Source organism: Pelecanus crispus, chromosome 6 (genome assembly GCF_030463565.1).
Source record: "Pelecanus crispus isolate bPelCri1 chromosome 6, bPelCri1.pri, whole genome shotgun sequence".
Taxonomy (NCBI): Eukaryota; Metazoa; Chordata; class Aves; order Pelecaniformes; family Pelecanidae; genus Pelecanus; species Pelecanus crispus.
This window is the reverse complement of record NC_134648.1, coordinates 631,009-658,798: the sequence shown is the minus strand read 5'-3', so window position 1 is coordinate 658,798 and position 27,790 is coordinate 631,009. Positions and strand designations below refer to the sequence as shown.

At 55.7% G+C, this 27,790-nt stretch overlaps 2 protein-coding genes across 3 annotated transcripts in view; one reads left to right on the top strand and one right to left on the bottom strand.

Annotated features, from left to right (window-relative positions):
- Positions 1 to 14,370, top strand: part of IGHMBP2 (immunoglobulin mu DNA binding protein 2) — a 48,388-nt gene extending 34,018 nt beyond the window's left edge. The window contains exons 10-15 of one of the 2 annotated variants that reach the window (XM_075711902.1): positions 4,675 to 4,793; positions 7,037 to 7,131; positions 7,513 to 7,636; positions 9,733 to 10,566; positions 11,285 to 11,469; positions 13,911 to 14,370. In XM_075711902.1, coding sequence (XP_075568017.1) covers positions 4,675 to 4,793; positions 7,037 to 7,131; positions 7,513 to 7,636; positions 9,733 to 10,566; positions 11,285 to 11,469; positions 13,911 to 14,108 — 1,555 coding nt within the window. In that variant the 3' untranslated portion in view covers positions 14,109 to 14,370. Of the gene's footprint in view, positions 1 to 4,674; positions 4,794 to 7,036; positions 7,132 to 7,512; positions 7,637 to 9,732; positions 10,579 to 11,284; positions 11,470 to 13,910 lie in introns of both variants that reach the window. The other variant, XM_075711903.1, reaches the window with a different exon arrangement.
- A 3,209-nt stretch (positions 14,371 to 17,579) lies between these two features.
- On the bottom strand, positions 17,580 to 26,046 carry SYT12 (synaptotagmin 12). Its single transcript, XM_075711907.1, has 7 exons — positions 26,010 to 26,046; positions 24,421 to 24,614; positions 22,937 to 23,329; positions 20,518 to 20,733; positions 20,284 to 20,404; positions 19,917 to 20,050; positions 17,580 to 17,753 (listed from the first exon to the last, which is right to left on the bottom strand). The coding sequence occupies exons 1-7, from the start codon at positions 26,044 to 26,046 to the stop codon at positions 17,580 to 17,582; spliced, it is 1,269 nt and encodes a 422-aa protein (XP_075568022.1).
- Between the last annotated feature and the right edge of the window lie 1,744 nt (positions 26,047 to 27,790).

Below are 27,790 nucleotides of genomic sequence, written 5' to 3'. Positions count from 1 at the left end.
GTGTGTGCCCCATCTTTGGTCCCAACGTCGACATCAGAAAGATCAGAAAGACAGATTCCCTTTCCAGCTTGGGTAGTTTTACTGCCAGGACAGCACCTGAGGCAAGTCTGATGGCATCGGTTCCATTCCTTGTCTACAGCAGTTTCCGTTTTCTTTGGTAATTTAAAGGAAATGACTAGCATTTCATTTCCATTGCACCCTGGGACAGACAGTTGTTTGCCAACACACGCTGTGACTGTCAATAATTGCTGCTTTTTAAAATTGCAGTCAGTGCAGTTCTGGGAGGCGGATGGGAAAACATTAATTCTCTCTGTTGGACTTAGAGAAGCATGAAATATCACAGCGCCTGTCTGCATGGCGCTCTTGTATTTTTAGCAGTACTTTTTTTTTAAATGCAAATATTTAGGAGTCAGAAAAAATTATATTTCCCTAGAATCTCTCCATTTCATAGTAGATCCAGCTTTGGACAGAGATAGCTGGAGAGGCCATTTTATCATACTTGTTTCAAAATAATCTTACTTGTGAACAGTGTGAACAATACTACCTGGGTGGGAAGAGCAAGCTTTGTGTTCACGGCAGCCCCAGCGCCCTCATCTACATCCGCTGCAGCCAGCACGGGGATTTCTGCTTGTGTCAGCATGCTCTGTATTAAGGCTTCGGGGCTATCGAGGCTTCAGCTCAACTTGTATCAGCGAAGCTCTGCTGACTTCTGTCTTGGTTTATATACACGTTTGTGCATACGTTTGTAATTTTATGGGTGAGTGTGGTGGGTTCTATAGATAAGAGCAGGCAAGGCTGGTTCATCATTGCCAGGAGGAGCTCAGCTGAGATGGACAACATTCAGCTGAATGGAAAACATTCAGCAACGTTTTAGCCATACGGATCTAATTCCAGGATTGGTGCATACAAAACCGTCTTCTCGATTGTTCCTGTTCCTTGCCATGCTTTTCTTTCCATTTAACTTTGCAAATTAAAAATAGCAACTAGTGCAGAACCCCAGGCAAAATGGTTTTAAACCATTAAAATAGGAAACCAATTGAAAAGTTGAAGTTAGGTGACTTTGTTATTCTGATGAGCTGGTTTATTTTTATAGCTGATGAAGGAGTGAATGTTTTTCTTTCCAGTCCACAGTGCAGCTTAGTCCCCTGCTCAGGGCCTTTTCCTGCCGACGCTGGTTTCTAAACTCATAATCAAACCTGCCAGTCCACAGCCCTACTGACATGTCGCATGAATACAGCAAGCCTCAGTTCTGGCACTGGACCATGTAAAGTTTCTGTGCTTCTGTAGAAGACCAGGTAACGCAGGGGCTCGATGTTGGACCATGGTCTTCTCGTATTTAGGATGCTAGTACAGATTCCTTCATGATATTTGTGAGCTTCTCACACCTTTTGTTGGCTTAAGACAAATGATTTGTTTAATCCCTTACCTGAGCAAGAAATAAGTAAGTTTTATTCTCTGATAGTTCTCGGAAATGCTCTCTTATAAACAGAAGCATCCAAGGGAAGTGGAAGGCTGGCAAGTGCCCGCAGGAGTTACCTGCTTGTACGAGAAAGCAGCCAAAGCCTGGGCTGCAGCTGCAATTGCAGCAACAGCGTTTGACAAACTGGGTCTGTAGCTTTTCGTTACCTCCTTCCTAAGGTGGGTGACGGGCGAAGAACCTGAGGAGTCCCAAAGCACAGTGCAAGGAGGGGGATCTCCATCTCTGCTGAAAGCATTTTGAGGTCTTCCTTTGAAGAAACATCTGACTGGAGCGATCCAGACCATAGCCCCCACCACGCCTCTGGCATTGGCAAAGCCAGCCCCTATGATCGTATTCCAGCCTTGAGTTTACAATGACCTCGGTGCCGTTTTGAGAGGTGAAGCTTGAAGAAGCGTGTCCCAGTCTTGAGACGTATGGCTGGCAGGAGGTCCAGGCACAAACACCTTGTGCTACAAATGGTGGCAGGGATTTTTTGGTCCAGCTGAACTTGTAAAGCCTGATGCCTGTGGGCTTTCATTCAGAACGACTCTCCAGGGTGTAACCCCCAGTGTCTGACAGTAAGGCTGCGCTCCCGCCACGACCTTTCCCTGAGCAGCACTGTTGCTGCAAGTCTCATCTTCTTTACCTGCAGCACAAAGACTGGGCTTTGGAAGACGTGCAGTTCTGCTCCGAACAACTTCGTATTTCCTTACCAACTTTTGCTCTGACGTGGGAGGAACTCAGAAACACTTGGTCTGTGATCATAGAATCATAGAATCATAGAATCATCTAGGTTGGAAAAGACCTTTAAGATCATCCAGTCCAACCATTAACCTACACTACCAAGCCCACTCTAGACTAATCAAGGGTAGACCAGACTAAACCATATCCCGAAGTGCCACATCTACCCGTTTTTTAAACGCCTCCAGGGATGGTGACTCCACCACCCCTCTGGGCAGCCTGTTCCAATGCCTGACCACCCTTTCCGTAAAGAAATTTTTCCTAATTTCCAGTCTAAACCTCCCCTGGCGCAGCTTAAGCCCATTTCCTCTTGTCCTATCGCTAGCTACTTGGGAGAAGAGCCCAACACCCACCTCACTACAACCTCCTTTCAGGTAGTTGTAGAGAGCGATAAGGTCTCCCCTCAGCCTCCTCTTTTCCAGGCTAAACAACCCCAGTTCCCTCAGCCGCTCCTCATAAGACTTGTTCTCCAGACCCTTCACCAGCTTCGTTGCCCGCCTCTGAACACGCTCCAGCACCTCAATGTCTTTCTTGTAGTGAGGGGCCCAAAACTGGACACAGTATTCCAGGTGCGGCCTCACCAGCGCCGAGTACAGGGGGACAATCACCTCCCTGCTCCTGCTGGCCACAGCATTCCTGATACAAGCCAGGATGCTGTTGGCCTTCTTGGCCACCTGGGCACACTGCTGGCTCATGTTCAGCCGGCTATCTACTAACACCCCCAGGTCCTTTTCGGCCAGGCAGGTGATCTGTTAGAGATTTCTGTAGCACCATCTTTTCTCAAAAAAAGGAAACTTTTCAGGGGCAGAGTATTTCCAAGGGAGCAAAACCTTCTTCCTAAATCTCCCTTCCTTCTGAAATGGGTGACGAAGCACATCGGAAACCCCCACACATCTCCAGAGTTAAGTCAGGGAGGCTGCAAGCAATATTCTTCACATTCAAAATTTGTGACTCAGTCTGTGAGAAGACGGTTTGAAAATTATCAGCCATTTCTGCTGTCAGTTTTTATCTAAGTGCAGAGCCAGGTGTCCCTTCCCTTAGCGCTTTTTTTTGGGCTAACACCCCCTCGCTGATGGGGAACATAGGGGAACCCCCCCCCCCCAGTAGCGTGAGACCTGGAAGATGCTCAGACGCCAGAATGCCCGTGCATTACAACAGCAATAGCTTCAGGCAGGAGAAAAATGAGTTTCAATCAAGAGAGGAGAATTTTGTTGTCAATGGAGTGAGTAATGTGCAGAGTCCACGGGAAGCGAGGGCCGTCGGTGGCATACAAACACAGAGGAACGGACGTGTAGTGCTGGGAGTCCTGGGAAGGAGGGGCTGCAGCTGGGGGCTTGTCTTGAACTGGAAACTGCCTTTGCCCTCACTTCCCTGCCTGTCACTTGGAGGTAATCCTCCTTTTTGATGGCTTGCCATCTGCCTTGTTTATTTGCAGACTCTCCGGAGTCACAGCTCTCCATGATTTGTATGTGATGTACAGTAACATGTTGTTGTTTCAGAGCTCTCCTGTCATCTCCAGCCTTTCCATTCCTGCCTGCCATCACCTGTCCTCTTCCTAGGCTCTGAATTCAGCTAGCAACTTCCTTGGGTATTAAAATACGGTTTATTAATTTTTTTTTTTTAATGCAGCAGCTTTAGATGTAGGAATGATGTGAAAACCCAATTCCTCTGTGGTTTCTTGTGCTGCACTTTCTTCTCTTGCCCGACAACGCTGCTGTCAAATCCCTGATAATACTCCAGACACTCCTTCTCCCTCTCAACACTGTAAAAAACAGGAAGCAGCTGCCACATCTCCCTAGGTCTGCATATCTTTCCCGTTTGAGGCCATTTAAGCAAGACACACCCGTGCACTGTACCCTTCCCTTGCAATAACTGTGGTGGCTGGTGAGAAAGCTCTCAGCGCTGCTGGCTGTCCCTGTGAGACTCTCCAGGGCTCTCAGCTCTTCGTTTGCATTTTGGGAGAGCATTTAAATGGCGATCCCATGGTGCAGAGCATTAATGGCTTTTCAGCTATGGCTTTCTGGTGTTGCCAAACTCCCCGGGGCCTCTTGGGACGTGCTGTGCTGTTGGTTGTGGCTGCCATCCTGGCACTGAACCCAGGAAGCCTGGAGCTGAACGCTGGAGGACCTCACCAGAGCTAAAGGGGCCTGCTTAGTTATTGCTGTCCATGACATGCTCTTCAGCAGCATCACTGCAGGTGCAAAGGGATCCAAAGCTTGGTGGAGCAGAAAGGGGGGAACCTGAGTTCTCAGTTTCCGTCATTCTTCACCACCTCCAGAGCCAACCTTTCTGCATTTTCACCCCACAGGACACCGCTGTTGGTCTGTAGCCTTGTCCCTCCAAAGCAATATCCAGCTCTGTTTTCCCTCTGTCCTTGCAGCGTTGTTGGGAGCAGTAAGCGACAACACAACTGATCACAACTTTGGCATAACTGCGGCGTTGTTAACTGACCCTTTCCCAAATACCTTGTGCAGGGACCTGCCGGGCGTCACCTCTACAGAAGAGACCACAATTCCCTTATTGCTTATAGACACTGCTGGCTGTGGCCTGTTTGAGCTGGAAGTGGAAGATGAACAGTCTAAGGGGAATCCAGGTACCGTTGTTTGGAAAATTTTGTTGGCCAGAACTGATTGTCTGGGGTCCTCAGCCTTCCACGCGCTTGGCCACTGCACCAGCTGAGCCACGTCCCAGAGATGTCCCCCTCCAGAGTAGGTAGCAGGGGGTAGGTGGGGTCCCCAGGGAGCCTTGCTTATTTGAGAGATCATTTCCTTTGTAAATCCTCAAGGTCAAAGGGCTCCGAGCCAGAGCAGAGTGGCCACAGGGCCACGATGACAGTGTGCAGCTTGTGGGTGGCCACGCTGGCTGCCTTGTTCCCTTGCAGAGACATTTCTCCATGCTGTGGATGAGGACAGGGTGGAGGATCCCTGCAACGCATGCTTTACACAAGTTGGTAGAGCCAATAATACCAGGCAGAGCGCAAGCCTGTGTTAGAGAGGCTGTAGACATGGCTCAGAATTGCCTCCCAGTCCTCTGCTCCTTTCATGAAGTCCTGTGTGGCTCTTCTCCATGAATGTTCTGAAGACATTGAGTTTCCTGCTGGTTTTTGACCTAAAAACCAGGTTTCATTATGGAGATTTGAGTGTAAGGTCAGGTGCCATAGCCATTCTGATAAAGTGGGAGAACTTTGAAAATGGTGATGCTACCTCCTTGGTGTCCTTGCTTCCACAGCAGGGCGGGCGGTTGTGACTTGCTGTTCAAGGATGCTACTCGTGCTTCTCTAGATGTAGTCTGGCATCTCCACACCTGCTAGCTGGCTCTTAAGAGGCTCACCGAGGACCTTTGCCAGGATGTGTTGCATACGGGCTGTCCAAAGGCCGGTGCTTCATCTGGCAATCCACATACCCCAACCCTGGTATGGAAATAGCTCTCCTAAAAGTGTTAGGGAGAGTTTTTAGCCCAGAAAGCTGTTGGCAAAAGGATTGCTGGAAGGGCACAGTGAGCCGTGGCTTTGGGGAAGGTGAGACTCTTCTTTCAGGTCAACACCTTCCCCCAGATTGTAAATTCACTGCCCAGATTGCCTCTGCGGTGCCCGGAGAGAACCGATCTCCGTGTGCACTGCCTGTGCCCTGCCACCGCACCTGCAGCCGCCCCTGCCTGCCTGGCTGCTGCCTGCGCTTCTCCCGATGCACTTTTCCCGATAGCCGAGCCGCAAGCTTTTCTAGCCATTCGCTCTCACGTGGCCAAAGAGCCTATTTGGCAACGTGGCTGCCTGCTTCAGGGATTCATTTGCTTTCCTCTCGGCTCACCAGTGCAGATCCCATGACAGCAACAGATTTCTGAGGCTTCAAGTCCCTCTCTGGCAAGGCAGGGAAAATGGACTGTAAAATATAAGGACAGTTTTTACCAGTTTAAATATCTTTTGCCTTCTTTTGTTTGAAAACCCACCAACATTTAAGTGCCTCTCATTTTTGCATGCACCAGTCCCCGTGGCCTCGCTGAGCAGAGAACGGCTCTTGTCCCCAGATGGAGAGCCAAAAGACTTGTCTAAGATATCTCAGGGATTTTGAGCAGGGGATTAAACGCACGTCTCCCAGAATTTGGGAGGCAGCCTTTTGGAGCAGCATACTGCAGATTCTGGATTTTTATACCTGTGTTTTGCTGTAAAATGAAGGGTAAAGTCAGTCCAACCAATAACCAGTGAAATAGTTCTCATTTGTATTTAACTTGTCCTCGTTAGATCTCTCTGAACCAGCCACCATCCTGAATAGCCAGTTGTTTGTGGCAGGCTGCCTGCAGTCTCTCGGAGGTCTGAGCACAAAGATCTGAGCATGAAGCTTCTTTATTTGGTCATGGGGGTTTAGAAATGCAGGGACTTGAAAAAACAGAATAAAAGGAAAGGTGGAGGTTTTTCAGTTGCAGCATAGAGAATTGAATTTTCAGCGAGGTCTAGGGTCTCGCTTCAGAGGGAGAATAATCTATGGCCTGGATTATTATTGATCTCTTGGATTAATACGGGAAGGCCAGAGAAAGCCAAGTGCTGTTCAGAAAGCTCTTCTTAAGCTTAAGTGAGCTGGTGGCTTGGAAAGGGAAGAAGCAAGCGCTGTGCGGCCCTGGGAACGGGGCTGGGTAGCCCATCACCATCTAGCCAAGCGAGTCAGGTTGGGAATCGTTACCCCCGTGCAATGCTGGACTGCAGGCAGGGCTTTCCTTAGCCTTTCCTTACTGCTTAAGGGCAGGTGGGCAAATTTCTCCAAGCTGCAGCATGTCCGAGCTGGCAGCTTCGGCCTCTGCCTGCCAACCTGTTCCCATCACCCCCCCTTCTGCTTTCTGCCCTAGGGGAGGTGCAGCTGGCCGGTTTGCACATCCAAGCCTTGGTGGAAGCTGGTGTGAAGGCACAAGACATCGCTGTTGTAGCCCCCTACAACCTCCAGGTGAGATGACCTTCTCCTGGCATCACCTCTCTTTCCTCATGCAAGCAGAGCAAACGCACAGAGACTAATTCAATCCTTGACATCTCCAGGAGCGATACCAGAATGTCCTCGGAGAGATGAAGGGGGAAGTCAGCGAGCCAAATTGTATAATTGGCATTTGTGGCTGACTTCGCCACATTTAAGCAGCTTGAGGCCATGGAGGGAAGAGATGTTAGCTGGGTATTTTCCACTCCCGGCCTCAGGAGTCAGTGCTTGACCTTCAGGAGATGTGAGCGCTCATCCTTGTGGGTTTGAGAGGAAGGGCCTTTACCAACACAGAGCCATTTTAACCCTTTCCACCTTCCGCTTTTCTTTAAAAGCTATCTATCTCATGCTTTTCAGGTGGACATGCTAAGAGAGCACCTTTGCCACAGGTACCCAGAGCTAGAAATTAAATCAGTGGATGGTTTCCAAGGAAGAGAGAAAGAGGCAGTGATCCTATCATTTGTGAGATCCAACAGGAAAGGTAAGAGCTCACTGCTGGAGAGTTACTCCATGGGGAATGGGAAGGAAATGGGAACTGTATGATTGCTCAAAGGTCCCTCGTCATGTTGCCAAGTGCTGTGGTTTAATTGCAGTTCTGATGATCCCTAGCACTTCGGCTCTGAATGAATTTACTGGCAAGAACCTTCCTTTTCAGCCTTTTTTATTTTTTTTAAATGAACAAATATACGTGCTGTCACAGTTGCAGAAGGCTCCCATGCTAGGTAGCAGGTAAAAAGGAAGCCAGAACTGCTTAGTTTGAAGGTTTCCTGGCTATTGAGGCCTCAGAAATTATTTAAACCAAGATCCTAGGAATGGCACATGTCAGGTTAGCACCACGTTTACTGGAGTGCCGAGCACTTCCTGCAAAAGGTGAAAATTTGAGGGGCTTATTTCTTGGGTTTGGAGCCTATTTTGGGTCATTTCCCTGAAGAAAGCAAGCAGGAGTTGGCATTACAAGTCATGCACAAAAAATGCTTCTTTTGGTAGCAAAATCTAGAGCGGAAAATCGAGTTCTTTCCTATCAGCAGCTGCAGCGAAAGTTAATAGCTGGAAAAAAGCTGCTGCCCCGGAGCCATGAGGCTCCTTTGGCAGAGCCATCGGCCGTGCTGGAGGGGTTTGTGGCAGCCAGCTCGAGCGGAGGGCATGAGTGGGACCGCTCCGTGAACCACCTCTCTCCCCTGCGTGGATGACTGCCCTTTTCAAACCCGCAGCAGGACTCAGCCCTTGCTGCTCTCCCTTTGCTGCTAATGCTGCTGAAGGTGAGACACTGTATGTGCTGGGAGTGCTGATGTCTAGAAGGGAAAAAAAGGGGAAAGGATGCGTGGAAGGAGGAGTCTTTTTTTTTTAAGAAAGCCTGGAGCAAGAAAAGCAGCGTTGGGGGGAGAATGGAGGTGGGGGACGGGACTAAGAATAGTCCGTATTCATGAGTGACTCATCTCGCCTCAGCTCAGTGGGAGCTGGTGTCCCCCGTGAAGGCGTGCGTCCCCCGGCCCCCTTCCTGTGCACGGCTAGCAGCCAAAGCTCAGACGTGGTGCAGGAATCGCTCGCTTTCCTGGGGGCACGAGGCAGCTTCTCGTGGTGTCTGGGCACGGCTCTGGTCTGCGTGGGGCACAAGAGATGCTGTTAGCGCCCTTTGAGACCCTTGGGAGAAATCCATACTGGTTTTGCAACTGCGTTTCTCAGCTCAGAGGAGGCCAGGGACTTTGACCAGCAGCGCCTGTCCCTCTGCAGCCGTTCTCGATCCAGCAGGAAACCCTCTTGCTGGATCAGAGGAGTTGGACTTGCCCCTGCAGTCAGGTGAAACCACATCAGAGAAACTGGAAATCATTCTCTGAGCTGCAGAGCGCAGAGAGGGGATCACCCACGCCCTGTTCCTCAAAGGCAGCTCAAGCTAGACTGCTCAGCCACAGCAAGGCAGAAACAGAGCCAGGGTGGTCACCGCACCCGCGGAGACATTAATTTCTTCCTGACTGGCCTCCTCTTTATCCCCAGGAGCTGGAAACTCAAAAGCCACCCACGCTACCCTTCTTGCTAGCTGATCCTCACTGAGTCATCTTGGCATTTGATAGCTCTTACTGCTTTTCTTTGAGAAAATAGCCAGAGAGCGGAAGCAAACCTTGCAGAGTTGCCTAAATGGCTGTTACTTTAAGCCCATCAAGAGTGTGGGGGCAGGTGGGAGGGGAGTTGTATAGGACAGGGTGTATTTCTTTACCTGCAGTTCCTCTTCTGTCACAAGATGAGCCTCTTCCACGTTGCTCCATATTGCATTTGCTCCCGGCTCCCAGCTGATCTTGTGTCATGGGCCACCCAGGAAAATATTTCTCCTCTCTGTGTGCCATCCATCCTCCTCCCGACCCCGGGAGCTCAGTGGGGAGCCCTGGCTCTGGCTTGCAGGTGGTGAAATGGAGGCAGAAAGATGAAGGTGACAGCGCGAGTCAGGGACCGGAGTCCAGTAAATGCTAATGCTCGCTCCCACCCTTTAGCTAAGCAACCCTTCAATCGTTTGGGCCAAATCCAGACCTGGAGCCAACGCCGCACCCACTGACAGTCCTGAGCCCCTTGGTTTCTTTCTCACAGGCGAGGTGGGCTTTCTTGCGGAAGACCGGCGGATAAACGTAGCGGTGACCCGTGCCCGGCGCCACGTGGCTGTCATCTGCGACGCCCGCACCGTCAGCAACCAAGCCTTTCTGAAGCGGCTGGTGGATTATTTCAGCCAGCACGGGGAGGTACGCACAGCCTTCGAGTACCTCGACAGCCTCGTGCCCGAAAACTACGCTCAGGAGGGCCGGGGTGAGCGGCAGCAGGGCACAAAGCTCCCCACAGCATCTGGCCCCAAACCACAGCTGCCTCTGGGGAGGAAACTCAAAGCAGCAGCAACCAAACCAAAGTGTCAGAAGCCAGAAGCACGTTTCTCCGCAAACACAAGCGGACCTGGGAGAGAGAGCCTGGGAACAAAAGATGGCACCGACAGGTTCAAGGCCATGCTGGTGGCCTTCCTGGAGAGCAACGAGACGCAGTTGGATTTCCCCCCGTCCCTCAATTCTCACGATCGGATGCTGGTTCACCTAATGGCAGAGGAGTACGGGCTGCAGCACACGAGCACCGGGGAAGGGAGGGATCGGTACATCAGCGTTCGCAAGAAAGAGCCTGCCGAGCCTTGGCTCCCCGCAGCCACCCCCACCAGCCAGCAGTTCCCCCTTCCTCAGCCACAACATCCCAGCAGGGAAACTCCTGCCCCTGCTGAGCCAGGAGGAAGCAGCAAGGCCTCAGGGAAAGTGGACCTGAAAGCCCTGCACCAGGAGAGAGTTCAGAGGGAGAAAGCCAGGCAGGAGGAGGCAGCGAGGAAGGCTCAGGAGCCCAGCGCCAGCCCTCAGGGCAGCAGCAGGAAAAAAGACAAAAGCGAAGCCAAAGGTAGGTCGCTCAGTGCTCTGTTCCTTAGCAGAACAATTAATGGTCTTCCTTGAATGGATCGTGTTACTTAATCCCCGTGGTTTTGCCTCCAGGCCTTGGGATTTGTCTGCGTGCGTGGAGCATGGGATGTGGCTCTTGGAAAGCTCTTTGATGCTTGTCACTGCAGAGATGTGAGAACTGGCAGGAGCGTGCATCAGTTGGCTGCAGCATCTGGGGGAGAGGGGGTTTGGATGCCTGGAGGCACATTTCTTAAGTCGAAACAAAAACGTTGGGGACCCTTTCCCAGGAAGAGAGGCTCAGGAGTTAGATTGGCAGCTCCCAAATGTAGCGAGAGGAACTAAGAGGAGTACCTGGCGCACACTGAAGGATGCGGCTGCCTCCTAAATGCAGAGGCAGGGGAAAACGGAGCCAGGAGCTGCCGTCCTCCCTGCCAGACATGGTCCCTTCCTCTTCCCCAGCCCCCTTTTAGCAGAGGGAGGCACCCAGGCACGCTGCGGGTGGGAGCCTTGAGCTCCTACTAGTGCCTTTGAGCACAGGCCAGAGTTTACTGGCACGATGGGTCTCACGGGGGCTGAAATCCCACTTGCTACAAACAGCAACTCCACGGACCTGTGCTGCTTCTCACTAGCCCAGGCTGTAGCTGCAGGTTGCGTGGGTTTGTTCTCAACTTCTCAGCAGCCGGTTAAATGGCCAGGTCTTTTCCCCATCTTCTCCGCAGGAAAGCCAGCAGTTAAGAGTGGAGCAGACAGCATGGTAGAAGAAGATATCGATGCTCTGATTTCTGCTGCTGTTAAAGCTGACAACACCTGCAGCTTCCCCCGCTGCAAAGCCAGCGTTACGACGCTGGGACAGCTTTGCCTCCACTGCAAGAGGTGCTACTGCCTCAGCCATCACATCCCGGAGGTACGCGTGGGGCCGGGCAGCCTGCCCAGGGCTTTGAGCACCCAAGGGGGCTGGAGAGGAGTAGGGTGTGCCAAGCGGCATGGGTTTAATGTGGGCATTTTCCCCATCGAGCTCCACAGGCAGGATTTCCTTGCAAGGAGTGTAAAGCAGAACCCTCTCTGTCAGAGCTTCTGCTAGAGCTGCAGGTGGAAAGGGCTGCCAGGCATTAACATGTGAGCTCTGCACACCTCCTCCTGAGAGCTTTTTCTTTTTTTCCCCCCTTGCTTTGTGCCTGTCTTTACCATTCTCTGGCATTTACACTCCCGGGTCGTGCAGATAAAGCAAGGCAGAGAGGAGAAATGAAGAGGCTCGGGCTTAAGGCAGTGACTCAAGGGAGCCTGTACGCTCGGTTCCCAGCTCTTTGCAGGTTCCCTCTGCAACCCGGGACAAGTCAAGGCTTGAGCCCGCACAGAGCAGTGCTGCGTGCCCAGTCAGCATTTAGGCATTCCCCTAAGTGCCTTGCTGGCTTGGAGCCGAGTTGCTCCCACTGTGCCGCCTCAGCTTTAGCTCCCATCCATACCTGAGCAGCAGCAGTCCCTCGGCCTCCTCTGCTCTGCTTTCTTGTGGCGGAGGACTCTTGAGCAGGCATCTCAGCAGCCCTGTAACGTCCTGCACCTCTGGGGCAGTACTACTGTGATGGCCACTGAACCAACAGCTTCCTCCTTGCTGTTCTTCCGTAGCTGCTTGACAGCCCTTCCCAGATCTGGGAAGGAAAGAAAGTAAGGTTAAACTGCTGTCAGGCTTCATCTTTCTGTTCAGGTGCAGAGGCAGGTAAGTTTAAGCCTCCGGGGTTGGCAGTGTGGTGCTTCACGGTAAGCTGGCCTCGGGGTTTGAGTCCTGTGGGCAGAGTTGACGTGGCTGGGTGGTGGCTGTGACAAGCACACGGGCTGAGGGGTGACGATTTTCCATTTAGCTGCAGCCTCCTGTGCCCATCGTCCCTCGTCCCGCATCACCAGGCATAGCTCTTTGCTGCATGGAGCCTCCCAGAGCTTAGCAACGTTTGGCGAGCTGACCTATAAATCCTCAGCATAGATTTTCCCCTTGTCAAGTACTATCTGTTTCCATGGCAAAGAATAGTTGTATTTATGGTCATTCACAATCCAGTTGGGATGCAAATTTATTTCCTGCAGCATCACCTCTCCCTGCTGAATTGTAATGAGAACTCCAGTGAAAAACAATTGGAAGGATAAAACCCACGTCAGCGAGTTTTTCTTGCTTTTTTTTAAAATTCAGCCCTTTTTCCAGATGTTATCAGGCCTCAGTGTGAAACAGCTTGGGCCCTCTTACCCATGCCTGGCCCTAAGAGGGGCTAGCACATACCTGGAGCCATCGCAGAGGGGCTGGAGCCTCTGCACCCGGAGGGTCCCTGCTCAGAAAGAGCTCGTGCCCCCCCTTAGCAGCCCCCAGCTGCTGAACCCCTCCCCATCTACCACAGCACAGCGGACCCCGCTGAACGGTGTTCAGCCTGCGCTCCGGCACCTACTGCCGCGGGGGTTACTGCCTGTTTTAAAGCTGGTCTGGAGGGTCTGTCAGCTACAGCTGGTTCAGGATCAGGCAGCAGGCTCAGAAATCCCAGTCCTGGCTGGGAGCCGCCTGCCAGGTGCGGTGCATGGCTGTTCCCGGCCATTGGCAACCTGCTCCAGCAGCGCTAGCCGGGACGGGAAGGCTTGTCACGGCGCTGAAGGAACGGGCTGGGATCCTCAGGTCAGCTTATGTTCGTGAAAACCTCAAATGACTTTGGGATGGACCGAACAGAAGGGCTAAACTTTTAGGATCTCTAACTTAGACCTGGTGGAGATGATTCAGGATGGTGTTGAGCTTGGCTTAATGCACCTTAAACACGGGCTGGGCTTCAGCGCAGCTGGGTTTTTGGAAAAGGTTTGCCTGCACAGAGTTAGCATTAAGCAGCTGCTTTGATTCCAGTACAGAAGGCAGATCTAATTGCACTAAACAAGCAGATATGTGGCTAAAAAGGTCTCGTCTTATTTCCCAAGTCACCTTTCCTGTTTCGCTCCTTTTTCCCCCTAACTCATGCTTTATTAGCAGAGAACATAATCGGGAGCTCAGTTTTATTTCTGGCTCTCACGTGAGAACCATAAAAGAGCCAGCTGTTCACATGACAAGTGTGAGTTTCCCCCAGATGTTTAAAGTTTTGGAAGGAGACACTTAAACCGTCCAAAAGGATGATTTACCTGCTGTGTGGGTTCCAGAAGGAGAAGAATTACCTTTCTATTTTGTTTCCTGTTAGAGGAGCTGTAAATAAATGGGAGATGGTTTTAGGGAGGGTGCAAAGCAGGCGGAAGAGGAATTCCAGGCTCTGAGAATAAAATCGCCTGATCCCCACGCACGCAGTCGCTGCCGTGTTTCCCGGCTGCCACCAGCGTCCGTTCTCTCTCTGCCAGGTTCACGGCTGTGGGGAGAAGGCCAAGGCCCATGCGCGGCAGAGGATCAGCGGAGAAGGGGTTCTCTATCCCGGGAGCGGCTCCAAAGACAAGTCCCTGGACCCAGCCAGGAGAGCCCATCTCCAGCGGCGCCTAGACAAGAAGCTCAGCGAACTGACCAGCCAGAGAAAAAGCAAAAAGAAAGACAAGGAGAAATGAAGGATCTGAATGCTGCTTTTTTAACCTTGAAGTCACAGGTCAGACTACGTAAACCAAAGATGCTGTTGAAGCTACAGGGCCGTGCTGAGCCCCAGAGGAAAATGGGAGCTCTCATTTTGGGTGGTAGACAGCTTGGAGCCTGAATAAATAGTCACTGGGCCTCCCTAAACCACAGAGCTGAGCCAGAGGAAGGAGAGCAGCTTTATTTGTCCCGGTTATCCTTATTGACAAAGTAATGGATGTACACAGAGGGGCTGGAGAATACCAGCAAAGACAGATATTAAAACGCCTAAAGCAATCAGCTGTTGCTGTGACGTTTCTCCTTGCTACAGTAAAAAGATAAATGTCTGTGAGCAGGAGCGTGGGAGGAACTGAAAACCCTGGGTGACCCTCTCCTCCAGGGAGGATGACTAAGAAAATGGATGCCTCCAGCTCTGTTTTCCCAGTCCAGCAATCCTCCCAGCACGGCTCAGTGAGGGTGGACCGGTGTGTCCCCATGGTGGCCGGCAAGACCCAAAGTCCCAGGTTGGCCCCCGGGAGCAGGCAGAGCTGGGCTGCGTCCCCTCCCCACCATGCCAGGGGGCTGCTGGGTGCAGGCTGAGCCCCCCCAGCCCCTGCCCTGCTGCAGGACGTCCCCCCCCAGCTCCGGGGCTGCCTGGGGTCGGACAGGCGTCGAGTCCTTACCTTGCCGGCACCACGGCGAGCTGCTCCCAAACACCCAGCCTGCTGCTCTGGGAGAGCCGCCGTCCACTGCCTTCGCTCGCCGTCCCTCCCGGTAGCACCGGTGAGGTCGCTCCCTCTCCGCTGTGTGCCGTTCCCTTCCCCGACACTTCCCAGACCCGTCGAGGAGATGCGTTTCTTTTCCCTGCCCTTGCTGCAAAGCTCCTTGGAGGGTGATGTCCGCTGGGAAAGTCCGCAGCAGTGAAGGCAGGGTACGGCCGTACGAGCTTTGTGCAGCCCTCCCAGGCAGGAGGGAGCCTCGCATTCAGCATCGCCCGTCCCTCCCGGACCCGTGCCCTGCTCCTGTACCCCCCCAAAACTAATCTGTCTCCCATGTTTTCTGCCTGCTGATCCTCATCTCCAAAGCGTTCCTCCATCCACCCACAGCCCCCTGCCCTATCCCCTCTCGCTGATGGCTCCGAGCAGGTACCGATGCATCGCACAGGGTCCACCACCCCCTGAGGAATAGCCCAAGAAACCACTTTTTGTCCCCAGGGTGGCACACGCAGGCCCCAGGATGAAGGAAAAAGTGCTGAGGTGCCTCCACGAGAGGAATGGCTGGAGAGGGGCACAATAAAAAGCCCCAAACCACACATGGCCCATCATTTGGGGGCTGAACACCGCAGATCTTGCCCACTGGTGATTTCAGCACCAGCGGAAGGTGCTCATCTCATCCTGACCAAAGGCTGAGCAGTTTGCAGGGGCTGCAAGATAGCCCAGCATTTCTGTCTGTCTCTCCCCAAATGCTAGGTGAGGTAGCTAGTAAGCAAATTTTCCTGCAAACCTCAGTGCCTCTTAGTACCGGCTGTGAACACACTCCAAAAAAACCCTCCTCATCCTTCAGTAAACCTCAGCCTTCAAAGAAACCCTCCATTTGCAGCCCCAGTCCCGGGCAAACCCGGCTGCCTGCACCTGCCTCGGCTGCGAGCATCGCCTTGGCTCGTGCCTCGGTCGCCGGGGCCGGCCGTGCGTCAGCCCGCGGAGGGATGGCACCAGCTCGCGTGGCAGCAGATGGGACATCGGGGCTCCTGGAGGGAAGGGTGGGGAGGAGGAAGAGACCGAGCGCGGGAGATGAAAAATCGGTGTGTCGGCAAGTGGTGCTGGGCGTACACGGGGGAAAGAGCCAGGGCAGTGTCTGCGAGGGGCTGCAGAGGGGGAAGATGCGACAGGAATCGCAGCCTCGCCCCAAGATGAAGGTCAGGCAGAGAAGACGGATGAGCAGACAGGAAAAATTGCTGCCAGCCCAGGGTGCCACCACGGTGTTAGCTTTAATCAGGGATAAATGGCTTGTTCACACATTTTTTTTTTTTTCCTGCTCAAATCATTCAAGCAACCGCATCCCTGACCATGCTCATGCCATGGCACCGGCTTTCTGGCAAACAGCCCCAAACACCCCCAGATTTTCCTGCCTGGCTTTCCGCCGGCATTCTGCAGGCAGAGGAAAGCCGAGGCTCCGGTGCAAGCGAGGGCTGCGTCCCCAGGGCATCCTCTGCCCACCAGCCCATGCCACGGGGGAGCTCCATCGGACCCCTCCAGAAAACAGAGTGGGCATCGGCTCCCCAAAAAACCCCAAACCTTACCCAGGGGCTGGTCCTTGCTTAGGCCAGGAGCCCTCAAGCAGACAGGACCCAGATTTTCCCCCTGAAACAGGAGTTGGGCTTAAAAATTACAAAATTAGGGGTGTCTCGTGTCTGCCTTCGGTCACAGGGCCAAGACGTTCCTCTCTGCACCCAGATTTTGGATAAAACGAGCGAGTTCTGGGGTGAGCAAGTCCCAAGTGTGACTCCAGGACCAACAGCTGTAAAAAAACAACCCCCAGCCACAAGATTTGCCTTGAAAAAGCTGGAATTTGCCGTGCTGTTATGAGCGGCCCCGAGGGTTAGTTGGGCTGGCAAAAGGGGCCGGGGTGGGAGAAGCTGACCCCGCTCATGTTGGACCTTTAGGGGATGACCCTCAGCCTGGATCTGACCTCGAACCCAAGAGGCTGAAAAATCGCTCGTCAAGTCCAGACACCCTCCGCAGCCAGCGGAGAGATGGCCAGAGGTTTACTCTGCTTGAAAAAAGATGGAAGGAAAAACCATATACAATAACAATTGCTTTCTCTGCTGTTACTTCTCCCTTTTTTCCATTCTCATGGGAAGCGTTTCAGCCCCGGTGCAGCGCACCAAAATCCCTCCAAGACCCAGCAGAAAAACCACACACGCCGAGAGAAACCACGCCGTGCCGGCACTTTATCAGCCCCCTCTCCATTTTCCCCTCCCCTTCGACCAAAAACCGCCCTCCAAAGAAATCCACCCCCTCCCCGGGAGCCCGCGGGGTCCAGTTCGCGGGCACCACCGGATTCGGGGGGCCGCCGGGGAGCACGCGGGATGCTCGGAGGCCCGGCAGCGGTTTGGGGAGGTGGGTGCTGGTTTTGGTCCATCTGAAGGGAGAGCTCCTCTCTCGGTGGGTCCGTTCACAGCCCCCAGCGCATGCGAGGGCGACCCGGATGGGGAGAGACGCAGCCGAGGAGTTGCTCCGTCCCCGGAATATTTTGGCAGGGAGATGCTCCAGCCGAGGCACGCCGGCAGCTCTGCCTTTTCAGTGCTGCAGTCTCGCTCAACCCCTGCCCGGCTGCAAACGCCGTGTTGCGGCGGCTTTCGGCCGAGCCGCTGGGCGGGCAGAGCCCCCCCTCTGCCCGCTGTCCCCGGGGCAGGGCTGGTGTCGGGGTGCAGGACCCCGGGGCCGCGCCGGGCTCCCCCCGCCAGCAGCCTAGTTTCGCCGGAGCGGGTGCCACATGGAGACGGGCTTCCTCAGCGTGGCCAGCATCTGGTTCCAGTGCGTGATGCCCATCCCGCTGGCCGCCGGGCCGATGAGGACGTGGCCCGTGTTGTCGGCGCGGCCGTCCTCGCCGCACTCGGCCACCGTCACCCGCAGGGACAGGTCCTGCGGGGGAGCACGAGGCTGTCGCAACGATCCGGCGCAGAGCGGTCGCTGCGTTGCTAGCGCTGACACCCCCCATACATACGTATCCCCATACGCTCCCAATCACACACAAACGTGCCCCCCGATACTAACCCACACGTACACATCCCCTACATCCCCCACCCTGTAAATACACATCCATGAAAACAGCTATATCCCCTACCTACACATCCTCTGTACCCCCTACCTACACATCCTCTGTACCCCTTACCTACACATCCTCTGTACCCCCTAAGTACACATCCTTCTACACCCCCTATCATCTACACATCCTCTGTACCCCCTACCTACACATCCCTCTATACCCCCTACACATGCCTCTATGCCCCCATCTACACATCCCTCTACACCCCCATCATCTACACATCCCTCTACACCCCCATCATCTACACATCCCTCTATACCCCCTACACATCCCTCTATACCCATCTACACATCCCTCTATACCCCCCATCATCTACACATCCCTCTATACCCCCCATCTACACATCCCTCTATACCCCCCATCTACACATCCCTCTATACCCCCATCATCTACACATCCCTCTATACCCCCATCATCTACACATCCCTCTATACCCCCATCATCTACACATCCCTCTATAGCCCCCCATCTACACATCCCTCTATACCCCCTACACATCCCTCTGTACCCCCATCATCTACACATCCCTCTGTACCCCCCATCTACACATCCCTCTATACCCCCTACACATCCCTCTGTACCCCCATCATCTACACATCCCTCTGTACCCCCCATCTACACATCCCTCTATAACCCCCATCTACACATCCCTCTATACCCCCCATCATCTACACATCCCTCTATACCCCCTACACATCGCTCTATACCCCCCATCTACACATCCCTCTATAACCCCCATCTACACATCCCTCTATACCCCCCATCATCTACACATCTCTCTATACCCCCTACCTACACATCCCTCTATACCCCCTACACATCCCTCTATACCCCCTACACATCCTTCTATGCCCCCATCTACACATCCCTCTATACCCGCTACCTACACATCCCTCTATACCCCCCATCATCTACACATCCCTCTACACCCCCCATCATCTACACATCCCTCTGTACCCCCTACCTACACATCCCTCTATACCCCCAGCATCTACACATCCCTCTATACCCGCTACCTACACATCCCTCTATACCCCCTACCTACACATCCCTCTATACCCGCTACCTACACATCCCTCTATACCCCCTACCTACACATCCCTCTATACCCCCTACACATCCCTCTGTACCCCCTATCTACACATCCCTCTATACCCCCAGCATCTACACATCCCTCTATACCTGCTACCTACACATCCCTCTATACCTGCTACCTACACATCCCTCTATACCCCCTACCTACACATCCCTCTATACCCCCTACACATCCCTCTGTACCCCCTACCTACACATCCCTCTATACCCCCTACACATCCCTCTGTACCCCCTATCTACACATCCCTCTGTACCCCCAGCATCTACACATCCCTCTATACCTGCTACCTACACATCCCTCTATACCCCCTACCTACACATCCCTCTATACCCGCTACCTACACATCCCTCTATACCCGCTACACATCCCTCTATGCCTGCTACCTATGCATCCCTCTACACCCCCACCCCATTCACACACATCCCCCCATACTTGAAAACTGCACACCCTTACCCCATACGCAACCATACCCCGTACGTACGCACCCTCCTATACCCTGCCACCACGGTTCCTCATCCCCCTGCTTCCCCACGTCCCCAGACCCGTATACGCACCCGTGCACATGCACAACCCCGTGCATGTGCATCCCCTGTACCCCCCAACCCACGCACTCCCCAACAGCCATACCCCATACCCGCACATCCCCCCCACTCAAAAATCACGTACGCACCTCCCCACGCACACACCCATACCCAACCACACACATCCCCCTACACCCCCTGCCCCACGCATACATCCCCCAAAGCATAGGTGCACATATATGGCCCCCACCCCACAGCTCCTGCGATCCCCCCAGCCCCTCACACCCCAGGAATTCCTCACTAGTGCAGGGATTTGGGGCCCTGGAGGAGCGATGGGACGTGCCCCCCGAGCCAGGACGGACCTGGAGCACGATGGCCGGCACCGAGAAAATCATGGCCTCGTTGAACACGGGGTTGGTGTCATCCCTCTTCACCGCGGTCTTCTTCTTGCTGATCTTCCTCCCGTCCTGCAGCAGGTACACCTTGACGAAGGGATCTGCTCGGGGCGGGGGGATTGAAAAACCCTGGGGTCAGTCACGCGTTTCCCCTGCCAGATGGAGAAAGTGGGGGAAGCCATCGCCGGTGGACCTTCCTGGTAGGGTCTGTCCTCAACGGGAGCCGCTCCAGTCAACACCCGTGTAGCGTAGCAGGATAAACCAGGATGAAAGCCCACCTCCGGCGTGCAGGAGACCAAGGGACCCCCGCGCCCCCCAGGCATCCCCTGCTCACCTGCGGTCACCTTGCCGTTGGTCCACACGAGGTTCTTGGCTTTGACCACCACCACCGTCAGGCGCTCGGCCGTGGGCAGGTAGCTCAGGGAGAGCAGGATCTCCCCCACCGTGTCCACCGCCTGCGGGACACAACGTGCCATCACCCATCAACCCCAGCCCGGCAGGGAGGAGAAACATCCCCCCCCCCCAAAAAAAAAAATGGGTGGGAGATGGCCCGCACCCCCCTGCTCACCTTGTTCATGTCCTGCAGGTAGAGCCAGGCGTTGAAGGGACGCGTGGCCAGGTCCAGGTCGGAGAGCTTGAGCTCGGCCACGCCGGTGCTGACGTTCCTCTCGTCCTCGTCGATGCCGAAGACGGAGAAGCGCAGGCTGTTCTCCTCCAGCGCCGCCGGGTCCAGCGGGATGGAGAAGCGCTCGTCGAAGGCCACGGCGTAGGCGCTCCGCTGAATCTGCCGCGGGGAAGGAGGGGATTGCCTTCGTACCCGCCGGGTTTTGGGGCTGTGTCCGAGATTGATCCCGTTCCTCTCGGAATTGCAAGGAGCCGCATGGCTTTGGGGCGGTGAGGGCAGAGCATCCCCCAGCCCAAAGGAGCTACGGGGGCCCCACCTCGATGGGGACAAAAGTTATTTCCCACCTGACCGCAGCAGCCGCTCAGGAACTGGGGTAGAAAACAGGGGCTGTGACCTGCCCCATGGCCCATTAATTCTTTTAATTAAAAATGTAAGGTTGGCCCGGTGCTCTCAGATGCGAGAGCCGGGCATCCCCGTGCCGCGGGAGCTCGGATGTGTGGCCGGCTCGGCCGCTCCGGGCTGCAGGATTTGGCCGAGGGGGTGGAACCCCCAGCCCCTCTCCAAGCCGGAGCCCAAGGGCTTCAGGAGCCCCAAGCGTGCCAAATGGGGCCGACGCTTTTTGCCAGACGTCATCCCTACGTCGCGTCGTTCACCTGGAGCAACCGCAGCGGCAGCTCCCCGGGGCCCCATCCTGCGGGGCGCTGGGCGCTACCCGGTCCCAAAGCGCTGGTGGGGGGAACTGCGCTGCAATCACCGCTTTGGGGACTGCCTGTGCCCTCCTCCAGCCCTATCCCTTGCGGCATCCGAGGCACCACCCGCAAATCGGGGTATGTCCTAAAAGGAGTGCCGGTGCTCCCACGGGATGGAAGCCGCAGCCTTGGATGGCGCGGAGCAAAGCGGAGCCGCCGTCTCCCCGCTGCCCATCCGAGGCCGGGTGCTGCGGTGGAAAAGGGATCCAAAAGGGATCCCGCTGCGGGAGCAGGGGGCTCGGCCCTGAACCCACCGGGCTTTATCGCTCCAGGAGCCGCCTGGACTCGCCGGCTGCTCCCAGACACGCTCCATCCCTGGGACGGAGGGCGCGAAGCAGCTCGCGAGGCGGCACCTTCCATCACCCCTTCCCAGCGCAGCAGTCCCGTGCTCGCCCATCGGATACCGCCCAGCTCCAGAGCCCCAGGGGACTAAAGCCCCTCTATGGGAAAAGCAGATTTGCAGCGCTGATGCCTGCCTGTCTGCAGCTGACGTGGTATTGTGGGATCCCTGGATGGAAGGTACAACAGAAACGTTAGCTGCTATTTAAAGAAAAAAAATATCAAACCAAAAAACCCCAACCAAAACCATAAGTACTGTAAAGCATTAAAGGAAAAGAACCAAATGTGTCTTTATGACTTGTCTCGGGACAGCAAAAGAGGGTAAATAGCGCAGGTGAACTATAAATAATGATGCTAAATAATAAATATCTCCAGAGCGTAAATAAAGAGCCTGATCTTCGGATGGAAAAACGGCCCTAAACGGGCGCTGTGGAAATATTTTAAAGGCATTGGTTTTGTGCTCACCGGAGTGGTACCTCCACCCCCATGGAAAGGTTTCTTTAGTGGGATGAAGCTTCCCGCTCCTTTCGGGAATATCCTGATTAAATCAAACTGGCTGACCCCGAGCTTTGCAAAAAGCAGCTGCTGGAAGAAAACCGCGGCTCCTGCTTTCTAAGAGCAGCTCTCGGGGCACTCAAAAAGGGAGGTTTCGCCCCCAAAACACCCCCGGTCCCGGCCGTGCCAGGGCCGGTGCAGCCGCCCGGATCTTCAGCCGCCGCATCCCACGCGGGGAGGGCGAGCGCCGCGGCTGCCGCAGAAAGGAGAGGCGGCTGCGGGACCCCGCACTCGGGCTTCGTTAGGGTGCACGTGTGCCGGGACGGGGCACGACGCCGGCAGCCGTGCCCAAAACGCCGCCTCTCCCCAAATCCCACCCCAGGCCGCTTCCTCCAGCTCCTGCAGCATCCCTGGCCCCCAGGGCAGGGGAAGAGGAGCAGGGAAACCTGCCGCAAGGCACGGAGACAACAGAGTCATCGCACGTCCCGGTCAAGAGGGAGGAATTTCTGCCTCTGCCGGGTCTCTGACGCACAAAGCACCTGGACACCCCTACGCCGCAGCACGCTGAACCCCCCACCCCGAGCAGGGCTCCAAAACTCCCGTGCCAACCGCACCCGGCCCCGACCAGCCCAGACCCCCCTGCTCCCAGGGCGCCGGCGCTGTCCCGGGGAGCTTGGCCAAGGGATGCCGCGGCCGGAGAGCGAAGGCTGCAGCGGGCAGGCGGCGAGCGGCGCCACGTGCACCCGGGCTTTTCGTGCAAAGAGGGGCGAGCGGCTCACCCGGGAGATGCCGACGATCTGCTCGGCCGGGAGCAGGCTGATGCGCATGAAGCAGGACTCGAAGCGAGCGTCCTCCTTCTCCAGCAGGTCCTTGCCCTGCAGCAGCGTCACGTGCAAGGTGGCCGCCTTCCCGTCGTACTCCATGGAGACCTCCACCTGCCCCACCGTGAAATCCTGCCCAAAGTTGTTCCCGATGGAGGAGATGGAGCTGAGCGAGTCGGCCGAGATGGATTTCTTCAACGGGCCGTAGGGGGCCAAGCCCAGGTCTTTGCTCATCAGCTCCAGGCTCCCCAGCTCGTTAATGCTCTCGAAGGTGTCGTCCGCCCGCAGGCTGCTCTTGCGGATGGGTGAGGTCCTGCCCAGCGCCCTGTGCGAGCCCGGGGCCCCCCCTCGCTGCCGAGAGGGAGAGGAGAACCAGGCGATGCAACGCCATCCCTTCGCAGGGAGCCGGGACAGCCGGGATTCGCTGGCGCCGTTCCGGCTGCCTCAGCCCCTGCGTGGCCTCAAGCTGCTGCAGCAGCAAACCCCGCGGCTCCCCAGCCCTGCTCGCAGCTCCGCGCTGATCCCCCCACACGCTCCAGCAGCACCAGGCCGTCTCCGACAGCTCTGCCCCCGCCGCGAGAGGACGCAGGTGATTTTTTTTTTTTTTTTTTTTTCCCCATGCAGCGCTGCAGGCTTGGGGAAGAGTGGCTGGAAAGCTGCCTGGCTGAAAAGGACCTGGGGGTGTTGGTCGACAGCCGGCTGAACATGAGCCAGCAGTGTGCCCAGGTGGCCAAGAAGGCCAACAGCATCCTGGCTTGTGTCAGGAACAGTGTGGCCAGCAGGAGCAGGGAGGTGATTGTGCCCCTGTACTGGGCGCTGGTGAGGCTGCACCTGGAATGCTGTGTCCAGTTTTGGGCCCCTCAACACAAGAAGGACATTGGGGTGCTGGAGCGTGTCCAGAGAAGGGCAGCGGAGCTGGGGCAGGGTCTGGAGCACAGGGCTGGTGGGGAGCGGCTGAGGGAGCTGGGGGTGTTCAGCCTGGAGAAGAGGAGGCTGAGGGGAGACCTCATCGCTCTGCAGCTCCTGGCAGGAGGGGGCAGGGAGGGGGTGTTGGGCTCTTCTCCCAAGTAGTTAGCGATAGGACGAGAGGAAATGGGCTCAAGCTGCGCCAGGGGAGGTTTAGGTTGGAAATTAGGAAAAATTTCTTCATGGAAAGGGTGGTCAAGCATTGGAACAGGCTGCCCAGAGAGGTGGGGGAGTCCCCATCCCTGGAAGCGTTCAAAAAACGGGCAGAGGTGGCACTTTGGGACATGGTTCAATCTGGTCTACCCTTGATTGGCTTAGTGTGGACTTGGCAGTGTAGGTTAATGGTTGGACTGGGTGATCTTAAAGGGCTTTTCCAACCTAAACGATTCTAGGATTCTATTCTATGATTTTTGCCCCTCTAGCGGCTCACGCGCCGCAGAGGGAGAGGAGGCGAGCCAAACTTCCCGCCCTTTTACCTTGTGTTTTGCATCCGAACACGCCGCCCCGTACTTCTGCTCCAGGTATCGGTAGTCGTAGTTGGGGAAGGGGGAAGGCGCCGGGTAGCTGCCGGAGCGCCAGAGCTTCCAGAGGTTGACGGCGGCTATCCCCAGCAGCGCCAAGGCGCCGGCGACGTAGATGCCGATCTCCCAGCGGGGCGGGCTGGCGGCCACTGCGAGGGGACAAGAGGCACCGTCAGCCGGCCGCGACCCCGCGACAGAGCCTTCATCCTCTGCCGCTCCCGCGCCAGCAGCTCGGCTCTAAGCTACTGGGATGGGATCGGCCAACGCGGGGGATAAACCGCAGCGTCCCGCTCGGTCGGGCTGCAAATGGTGCCGGGCGGCAGCTTTGCAAGCCGATAAATCACAGTCCTCGCTTTGCTTTCCCGGGAGGCGAGGGCACGTTATTTCAGCCCCGTTCCCCAGCGGACACAGAAAATCGGCTGCATCACCCCAGGGGTGCCGGGGGCTCCTTTCACCAGCTACGGCTCCGTCCCGCTTACAGATGTGCTCAGCGCACATCTGCATCGCCCCTTCCACCACGGGGAAACCCTCACTGCTGCCTGGTTTTCCACGGGCTGGGGATGCCAAGAAAATCCAGAAATGGGGCGGGGGGGAGAAACAAAAAGCTTTTGGAAATGGGGGAAAGAACCCCACAACTGCTGCTGATGTGATCCGGGGAGGAGAAAGCCGGGGCTTGCGGCTGCAAAGCGGGGAGGACGCAGCAGCCCTGCGATGGCACGGTGAGCAGTTGTTGCTGCATTGCACCAGCCTCCATCACCCCAGCGACTGAACCAACACTGATCGCTCCGTGTAACACAAAAAAAAGGGGAAAAAAAAAAAAAAAAAAAAAAAAAAAAGAGTTCTTATTACAGAGCGCTGCCGGGGAGTCCTCCCGCGTCACGCCACGGTGCTCCCTCCTTCAGCAGCAGCTTCGGAGCCAGAAAAAGCCCAAGCCAGGCTTCCTCCCACATCACATCCGAGCAGAGGGACGGCCCGCTGGCCCCCCCGCCGCCCCCAAACCTCCTCGGGCAGGAGCCAGTGCAGGGATGCACCCAAAGCACCCAACTACTGGCACCCAAAGCACCCGGCTGTGATCCCTCCGGAGGGCCAGGAGCAGCCCAGAGGGACCTCGCGGGCTGAAGCCTCGGGGTAGGAGCCAGCTCCTGCGTCCCCCACCCCAACCCGGACCCCCTGTGATCTGCGACGAGCTGTGATTTATCCCCCATGTCCCCGGCTAAGGCAGGGGAGCAAAACTGGGGCAAAATAACCCTTTACTGGCTCCTACTTCTGAACAACTCCAGGTACAAATCCCAGCCGAGCTGGAAACCCGCTTCCTACTCGTGCCTGCTCGTTTTCTAGAGCTGAGCACCTAACGCTGCCAAGCTCGGGATTTTTAAGGGTTTTACCCTCGTAGCAGGAAAGCAAACCCCGCGTGCGTGTGCGGCAAAGGCTTCCCCCCGCAGAAAGCCGCAAGGACCAGCAACCCCTCCCGGGAGCAGCTCGGCGCGTGGCCCCGGCCAGCTCTACCCCAAAACCTTCCCCGGGGCCCGCTCCGAGGTACTCACCGCTTAAGCGGTATCTGCTGACGTGACCGTGGTCCATGGCGAACGCTCCCCGCTAGCGGGACAGCCTGCAATGCGCGAGACTGTGAGTTAGGACAAAGGGGGAAAAAAAAAAAAATTAAAAAATAGCCGCCCTTTGATTTTTTTAGCAGGGATGCTAAATAGCTGCTCCCCCTCCATCGCTCCCGGCCTCGGCTCCTCTTCCAGGCACAGAGTCAACGTGCGCTAAAGCACCTCAGCTGCCAACGGAGCTACAGAAGGGACCGAAAACCCCACGGGAACCGGGAGCGTGGCCACGCCGAGACGCAGAGCCGCACGATTCACCTCAGCAGTATTTAACGGGTGACATTTTCAGTCGCTCTTTGCGTGGACGTCTCCGCTCCAGGAGCCCTCTAAGCCCTTTGCTGCTTTTCAATCTCTTTTCCAGCTCCAATCTTGCCTCTGCCTTCGGCGGCTTTCCCCAGCCTCACCCGCGGGGCTGCTCTGCGCCCGCGGCTCTGCCGTGGCCACGTGCGAGAGGAGCGACCCCGCTTCTGTTTCGCCGTGGGGTTAGATGATGCCGTTCCCGGGAACCGATCCCTGCAGCGGGAAAGCTCAATCGCCTTCCTCCCCGACGGGGTTTTCCCAGGTGAGGCGTACGCGAGATCCATCCCGAACGTAAGGAAGCCGCTCTTGTGAGACGGCTCCCGGCGAAGGCATCGTGCGATGCCGAGGCGGATTCATCCAAGCCAGCTGCTTCCCGCTACGCAAAGGGGGTTTGGGGTTTGGGACCCCCCGCAAGCACCCGACAAGCAAATCCAAGGCGAACCGAGCCAGCACCCCCCTTGCTACCCGGCTCCCGTGCCGGGAGACCACGGACCACGGTCCGCTGGCGCGAGCCCACACAGCACGATCCCCGAACCCCAAGCCCGGGGGCTTAAAACCTCCCCACCGCCCCCATCAGAGCCCCCCAAGCCTCTGCAAAACCCACACGGCCCCAGAGCCCGCCCGGCACGGGGCGGGAGGAGCTGGGTTTGCCGCAGGCAGCACTCGGTGTTTGGCTATCACCCTCCGGCTCACCTCGCAGATTCGGGCACCGTAGGGGTGATCAAACCCCCCCCGAACCATCCGGGCTTGGATTTGAATCGGCAAAGGCGGAATTGCAGCGCATTAGAGCGTAAAATATCAGCCCCGCTGGCCTGACGTGGCTGGGGGCCCCCTCTGCAACGCGGCCCGCCTTGGGGTAACAGCAGGAGGAGGGGTTTTCGAAATGTAATCGAGTCACTAACCCAAAATGCCAGCGGGGCTGGGACGGGGCTGGGAGGTGCCCGTTTCGTCCCCCAACCCCCTTCCTGAGGCATAAACCTCTGCGTGCAACGGAGAAACACTCGGTAAAAATCTTGGCTGAGAACGTGCTAAACTCGTGTCCTGCATGGCCCAAGCTCAGCGAAGGGACGCTTTGCTGGTTAGCGCTGGAAATCCCCGCTGGCATCCTAGCAGTGCACCATTACGGAGATTTACCCAAACCAGCCTCTCTTTATGTCCTGAAAAATTACCGTGCCTAATTAAGAGGCTCCATTTCTTCCGATGCTTCCTGATGGGTTTTTTTAACATGAAAATACCGAAGTTTTCAGGACCAACCCTCTCTGCAGAAGGGCAAACATCCCTTTTAATAACCCTCCGTTTCCTTCTGATTTTCCATTTCTTTCAAAGCTTTTCCCCGCAAAACAGCCTTTTCTAATGAGCTCTAAGCAGCAACTTAACCAGATTTCCAAGGCGTCACCCAGAGAGACACGGAACGACTG

Bases quoted from the DNA above. Each gene is read 5' to 3' on its own strand.
- SYT12 (XM_075711907.1), bottom strand. From the start codon at position 26,046: ATGGACCACGGTCACGTCAGCAGATACCGCTTAAGCG. The intron at 23,330-24,420 runs GTAAAAGGGCGG...CCCTCTCGGCAG, and splicing joins GTTCGGATGCAAAACACAAG to CGAGGGGGGGCCCCGGGCTC. The intron at 20,051-20,283 runs GTGAGCAGGGGA...CGCCCCGAGCAG, and splicing joins CAACGGCAAGGTGACCGCAG to ATCCCTTCGTCAAGGTGTAC.